This window comes from Solanum lycopersicum, chromosome 6 (assembly GCF_036512215.1).
Source record: "Solanum lycopersicum chromosome 6, SLM_r2.1".
Lineage (NCBI taxonomy): Eukaryota > Viridiplantae > Streptophyta > Magnoliopsida > Solanales > Solanaceae > Solanum > Solanum lycopersicum.
Genome location: NC_090805.1, coordinates 42,066,626 through 42,073,946, shown reverse-complemented (window position 1 = coordinate 42,073,946; position 7,321 = coordinate 42,066,626). Strand labels below are relative to the sequence as shown.

The 7,321-nt window shown below is 38.2% G+C and overlaps 1 protein-coding gene across 1 annotated transcript; it reads right to left on the bottom strand.

The window, feature by feature from the left end:
- LOC101259344 (phospholipid-transporting ATPase 6) lies at positions 1–7,103 on the bottom strand. The gene is made up of 11 exons (XM_004241805.5): positions 6,705–7,103; positions 4,072–6,016; positions 3,868–3,978; positions 3,170–3,446; positions 2,993–3,081; positions 2,806–2,893; positions 2,513–2,722; positions 2,287–2,412; positions 1,326–1,424; positions 1,030–1,221; positions 1–929 (listed from the first exon to the last, which is right to left on the bottom strand). Exons 2-11 carry the CDS (start codon positions 5,847–5,849, stop codon positions 258–260), a joined length of 3,642 nt encoding a protein of 1,213 aa, XP_004241853.1. The 5' UTR covers positions 5,850–6,016; positions 6,705–7,103; the 3' UTR covers positions 1–257.
- Positions 7,104–7,321: the final 218 nt, after the last annotated feature.

The window sequence follows — 7,321 nt, the reverse complement described above, 5'->3', positions numbered from 1 at the left end:
TTTTGAGAACAACAAAAGACTATGATGTATTTGGCTACTTTCCCAAGCTGTACTTGAATCATATGAGTATTGTACAATACAGTGAGCACACTAACTTTGGAACAAACGAATGAGACCTACAACTAGACAAATGATTTTACAAAAACAAGTCAAAAAAAGGGGCCTGCAAAAGAATTGCAAATGGCAAAAACCCTACATTCTTTTGTAATCAAAAAGGGAGAGAATCCCTAAAGAAAGGAAAAATCAGTAATGCACAGCTATGGTTGTGTTAGTTCAATTTGGGAACCCATTGAAGTATACTTTTTGTGCAGCCTCCCTCTCAACTGTCTAATTTTTGCATCTACTCTTGCTGTGAACCCAATGTTTGTACTCTGTCTTGCTTTAGACCGTTCTCTCTTCCACATATGATGATCTTTAACGTCTTTCTTGTAATATATGATTTCTTGAATAATGTGATGATCCATTGGATTGAATGACCTTTGGTAAGATATGTGGGCAAGGTAGGGAAGGGTGCAGACAACAATTACTAAAAGAGTGGTAGACCAGTAGACTGGAGCAGGAGCTAGAGCTTCCACAAGGATTCTAAAGGCATATTTAGAATAATCTGGCGCTATCATACCATAGATCAAAAGAAACAGGTACCAACTAGCAATACTTCCCCAGATGAAAATATGTTGAATCCATGTGAAATGACTCATTGTGAGTGCAATCTGACAGTTGACAGCCCAGACAATGCAGGTGAACATCGTAGTGCCCATAGCAGTCAGGTCGGCAGTCTGGCCTTCAGCACGGAAGGCTTGATCATAGAAGATGATAATGTTGAGGAAGAAAACAATGAGAGAGGTGTAGACACCGTTGCCAAGCCAACCGAATATCCTATACCAGTCAAAGAACAAGTTTTTGGGCCCTTGCTGGTACAGTGCTGGGAACTGCATACGTCGTTACAGTTTAAATTACTACTATTCAATGAGGTTACTCTGCAAATTGATATTTTAGAAATTCCAAGAAAAAGGTATTGAGTACACTCACCTGTAAGCACACTTCAGAAGGCACATCCTGTTCGAATACTCCAAGCGCAATCACGGGCAGTGAGGTAAGAATCACATTGAACAGAATCATGTATGAATCATCATAGACAGACTGGCCCGAAAAGCCCGCAAAAGCCTCAAAGTAAAAGAGTGTGAGACCAAAAGCTATATTTTTGTAGAAGAAATAGCATATCTGCATGAAGAGAACACAGTAAGTTAGATGAAACATGAAAAGCATCCATGAACGGAAACATGACCATTTTCTTTCATAAAATAAAACAGATCAAGAGGAATTACCATTTGAGCAATTCTTTTGTAGCACCAATGCCCGTGTACAACAAGAAGTCTCTCCAAGAACCGAAACTGTGCAATAGCAAAGTCACTAGCCATCACAGCCTGCAAGAAGCTAATAATCGAGTAAGCCGACTTACAGCCTCCAAGAACAAAAGCATTTACTTGAGCCAATGGATTTAGGGCCATCTTACCAAATTAGAGAAAATTTTCCAGATTATTTTAAGTTGGTAGTGCTTTAAACGGTCATATATACTCAAAAACACAGATGCAATTTGCTGAGTTGCAGGTCAACTTTATTTTCTTGTCAATATCGGTGGCGCCCGTGCCCGCGCTAAATAGTTTATCAAAACTTTGATAAGATGGATCGGACAGTGGAGAGATTGTGGCCAAGAAACAGCCTTCAAATCACATTTCAATGTCCTCAAACTTTTGAAAGAATTTAAAATGTGATATCAAATTGGTATATGTCAGATCATTCAGGCAAGATTTAAATGGGTAAAAGGTTCTGCACAACTATTTTTCTACAAATCAATGGGAAGAGTATTGGTTTCCTGAAGTCTCTAGAAAAATCAGTTTTGCTAATTAGGCCTGAGGTTTAGTTGCTGCTTAGGTTTTAAGTGGTCTTGTGACATTATCAAACAGTCAGCTATAAGCCCTAACCACATAAACTGATTCAAAAAAAAAAATACTAATGCATTAGTCTTAGTCCCAAAAGAAATTGTAAAATTGAACAATATAGCACAAGGAAGTTGAATCTGGTTATCTTGGGTTTGCAGTATTTAAAAGTTCATATTGTTTCAAGTCAGTCTGTGAACTCTAATGTAAATGTGCAGCACCCCTTTGACCGTATTTCCCTGACAAATTTCTAAAATGCAGTATATAAAAAGTTATTGTCAGAAGGAAAATGTTAAAATTCTCTCAGTATATTAAGAACACCAAAACGCCAGCTAGATGTATCACCAACCTGCATTCCTTCTGCACCGCTAATGCCAACTCCAATGTCCGCTTCTTGGATCATCCCAACATCATTTGCACCATCACCAATTGCTAATGTGGTTTTCCCAGTTCCTTCCTTTACTAACCTAGTAACCTGCGACCAAATTAAATACAAACTAATGTAAATATGACCAATTTCATGAATGAACAATTGAGTTAGACAAGAAAAGGTTGATAGATTTCACATAGCTTACCAAGGCCTTCTGCTTAGGAGAGACACGGCAGCAAATGACAGATGCACAGCTGACTGCTAAATTCAAAAAATGATGCTTCATATCATACGCCAAAGCATATGTTAGAGTTTTCCCATCAATAATCAAGGCAAATGCAGCATGTGGGTCCTTTTCAAGCTTGATCATTTGAGAAGCATTTGTGATTTGCATCAAAATGTTCTCCCTTATAGCCTGATTAGTGAAAGAGAGCAATTGAGACGGCATGAATAATAATACAAGTAACAACTCAAAAACCTTGTTTTATAGTAACCTACCTGTTCAGAGTTTCTTTCCACTGAGTCTGCATTCATTGCAGTGATGCATATTTGTCTCATCCCATGCCGAAGTAGACTACATGCATACCTGTGTGGAAACAGGAGTGTTATTTTACCAGCTTAAATCCAATGGCTAAACAAGTATGAATGAGATGGTAGAAGATATATCAATGAATAAGAGACAGACCCTATGTTGATGGCTGTTTCCATCTTGTCACCTGTCAGAACCCAGATCTTGAGACCAGCTTGCGCCAGTTTATCAATACACTGAGGAACCTGATGAAAAGGTACAGATGTGGAATGGTCAAAAAGGGATACTATTAGAAAATGTAGTACGGACTCTTGAGGAACATAATGTACATACTCCCTTCTGTAGTTTATCCTCAACAGCCGTAGCACCAACAAGGATCAATTCCTTTTCCATCATATCAGATAGACGTTCGAGCATGGCATCTCTATCACCACTGATTGAAGCTTTGGCTTTAGCAAATTCTTCATTCCACGCCGAGTACTCTGCCTCATCCAGCTTTTTGTAGGCAAGCACGAGAGTACGTAACCCTGCTTCCCCATATTCATTTAAATGCTTTGTCGTAGCCTCCTCAAATCTCCTTCCATTCTTAGCTAATCTCTCATAGACAATGCTGCATATCCGAACAAAAAGCATATCATTAAAAAGTTTACATCATAAAGGTCGCCAAAGGCCACATCTGTGACTAAACAATTAGCAAGCCAAGAGATAATCACAACTTAGAAATTCCTTTCATGCATTCAGTAATCCTAAAACTTAGCAAACACCGGTTCCATGTCTGATAAAAGAAAAAGGTGCCCCAGGAAATAAAAATTTCGGGAACAAAAAATTTAGAAGGAAGAAAATCACCCAACACAAGGGGTGAGAGAGGGAGGTGCAAATGGAGAGTAATAACTAGAAAATAGGAGTGGAATTTACAGGCATGTTAGCAGCATCTTTAAAAGCATAATAACCTCTTTAATAGACTACTTCAAGGCATACAGGACTGTAGATGCATGATAGAGACTAGTTTTAGAAAATGTCAAAAGAAAGACCTGTCTGCTCCTTTACACAATAGAAGAATCTGGCCTCTCTCATCTCGAATGATAACAGACATTCTCTTCCGCTTGCTGGTGAAGTCCAACAGATTGAGAACTTTGAATTCCCTAGAGTTAAAAGATCAAGAGTAAGTTGGTAAGATACTACAAAGGTAATGCAGCTCTTGAAAGCAATTGGGAAAATTTAAGACGTTGTCTCACCTTTCAGTGGGCTCTTGAAAAGAAGGATACTTCTCACGTATATAAACTCTTGATTGAGTTCTTTTACAGAACTCAAAGCCAAATTCCCTAGCTGCAACAAGAAATGCTGCTTCATCAGGAGACTCTGCTTCGAAATTGTAGCTGCCAGTCTCCTCATTTAACTCAGGAATAGCAGTATGACAAAGTGAGAGTATCCTAAAGAATAGCAAGATGACATCTGCATTTGGTTCCTTCATCCAATTTCCCTTCATAAGTCGGCTATCCTCAAAGCTGAACCCCTTTATTGCAGGCCTGATCTCATCTTTAGAAGTGACGACCCTCTCTAGTTCAATTTCTGATGACCGTCTCCGTGAAATGTCAGGATCTTGGCCACCAAGGTCCTCTGCCATCTGCTTTGCAGCTGCAAGTTCTACATCACTGGCCCGTGTCCCATATGCACTACCAGCAATGGAGCATTTCAGGAAGTCCATTTGGTTGCATGTCAAAGTGCCAGTTTTATCCGAGAGGATGGTATCAACCTGCCCCAACTCCTCATTTAAGTTTGATGTTCGTGCTTGAGCAGGAGTTCCTGTCTCGTCATCATACATATTAATATCTTGGTTTATGAACAATGCCTGTAGAACCTTCACTACTTCAATAGAAACATAGAGGGAAATAGGAATCAAATAGCCATATAATATTAGTGCAGTGATCAGATGGAAAATGGCTGACAACTCAGGCCTGTTTGGATCGGTTGTGTTATTGTTCTTGTCCAGAGGTTGCATATACCACCAGCTTGGCATGTTCAATCTTGTTTTTACGGCAAAGCCGATGGAACTGATAAATGATATCACGACAAGGAGGGTGAAGAGGACGTAAATTATCTTGTCCATCTGAAGTTCGATCCTACTCCTTTTTGAGGGAGATTCTGTAGAATTTTGCATAACTTTGCTGTCATGACCAGTAAATATAACAACTCCATAGATATATGCCGTATTCCTGAGCTTTGAATCCCTGAGGAGAATCTGAGTAGGATCAATAGGATAAATTTGACGATCGTATTCAAGGTTCCCCACAAAAGTGTAGAGGTTGGGATTGGGATCTTCACATCTAATGGTAGCCCTGAATTCCTTGAAAGCCTCGTTATCATCCAGTGGTAGGGTAACCTCCAAAGCTCTTTTTACCTTCAAGTTTGTCTCCCCATCCAAGTTCATAGTTTCCACATAACATATTCCATCTTGATAACTCGATGATAGAAGAAGTAAATCAGCAGGAAAAAATTGGTCCTTTTCCACCTTCACAATGTCTCCGACACGAATCTTCATCCATGGCCTCAGACCAAACACACCACCTTCCTTACGTAGACGAGCTTTTCGCAGATTGACCTTCATATCTTGTATGAACCGCCGCGAGTCTTCCAATGCCTCCTTTGCCATACTCAGCCCAACAACAAAGACCAAAGGAGCTATCATACTGACAGATGAGAATGGAGAAAGATTTGTTGTGGCTGACAGAATTGCAGCAAGGAGGAAATACAAGTTAGCAACACGTCTGAATTGCTCAAATGTAGCCTTGGGTAGAAATGTGATGAAATTATACTTAGTGGTAGATATGTAGTTTGTGCGGTACTTAAAAGGTTTCTTTTCATGGAGATGGGACTGGTTGCAATGAACTACTCTAGAAAACCCAGCTCCTAGCCGATGGGGGCCCTCTTCCTCATCAGTTCGTGGACGATAGCAACCAAATGTATAGAGATTGCTCCATTGGATCTTTGCCCTTTTGCTGCTACCTCGTGCCATTCTTTTCCTCCCAACAAAAGCTAAAATCAATCATATACCCACATTATAGTTCAAAAAAATATTCTTATCAATTTCTTTCACCAGGACAATTAAAGGGCACCCTCATGCACAATATCCTGCTCAACTGGATAAGGGATCAGCCTCCCTTCAACCCCGTGAAGTTTGAACTGTCAATCGAAAAAAATGATTCTCATAAATTAGACAATACAGATGTTCAAACAACAAATCCGCAGTCCAAACCACAACTCAAAGGTTAAAAAAATCGAGCAAAAACTCCTTGATGATACATTAACCTCGAAAGCACAAATTAACACTATGATTCAACCAAAAAACAGACAAATACCGTTGATGTATTAATTGTTTAAGACCCATCCAATTATACTCACAAAAAATTTGAACGGCATTTTAGTCAACTTAAAGTAAATTGGGGGAAAAAACCCACCACGAGCATATCTAGAAGAAACTCAAATTACCGCAGATTTAGCTTCTTTCCCAAATCACAGACTAATTAAAGTTGACCAACCCAAAAAACAAGATATCAAAATTGAAACGATGAAACCCCAATTTCTCTGCCAAAATCCCCTTCTTCCCCATGAAACGGTAAATCAAAAATTAAGAAGAAATGAAGAGAAAAAAGACGAAAATCACATTAAATTTCAGCTAAGCTGCAGCTAATCAACCACATTAACATAACAAACACAGTAAATTAACCGACAAACCAAAATCCACCATACTTGCTAATCAATTCATCAACTGATTCCAAACAACCCAAAAACTCAAGCAAGAAAACAAAAAGGGTTGAGTAGAAAATACATTTCTTCTTTGATGATAAATATAATGAGAAAATAGAGTCACCTGAAGTCAACAAAACACCAGAGAGGAAACAGACGCAGACCCAGATAGTCAAGCTACACAGAGAAGACGAAAATAGCTTGGGAGTTGCAGAGATCGCAATGTACAATGTAGGAGAGAGAGAAGAAGAAGAAGAAGAAGAGAGAGAAAGTGACAGAGAGGAGAGGGGATTTTGGGTTTAGTCCAAAAAATAGACTCCTTCTGTGTTGAAGATTCAAACTGGTTTTAGTATTATTTCAGAAAATAACAAATGTTTGAATATATCTACTCCGTAACACTTTGGTTAAAAAATTATATTGTATATATAATATAAAAATTATTTTTATAAATATATCATAACAAATTTATGTTTCGAGTTTCGACTAGGACATGCCATTTACAACTACTTTTAAATTGTTCTTTGAATTTTTCATTTTTTTAACAAAATGAAATGAAATATGTATATATGTATTCAAGATGTTTTCACTTTTTTGTATTTTAATTAATTGTAACTGTATTGAAAAGGATAGTTATCACTCTTCTAAATTTTTATACAAAAATATCTTAAATACCATGATTACTAAGTCTTAGTGAGGTTGGTTTTCTAAAAAATAGAAAAGATTAGGTATGTAATTATGTAT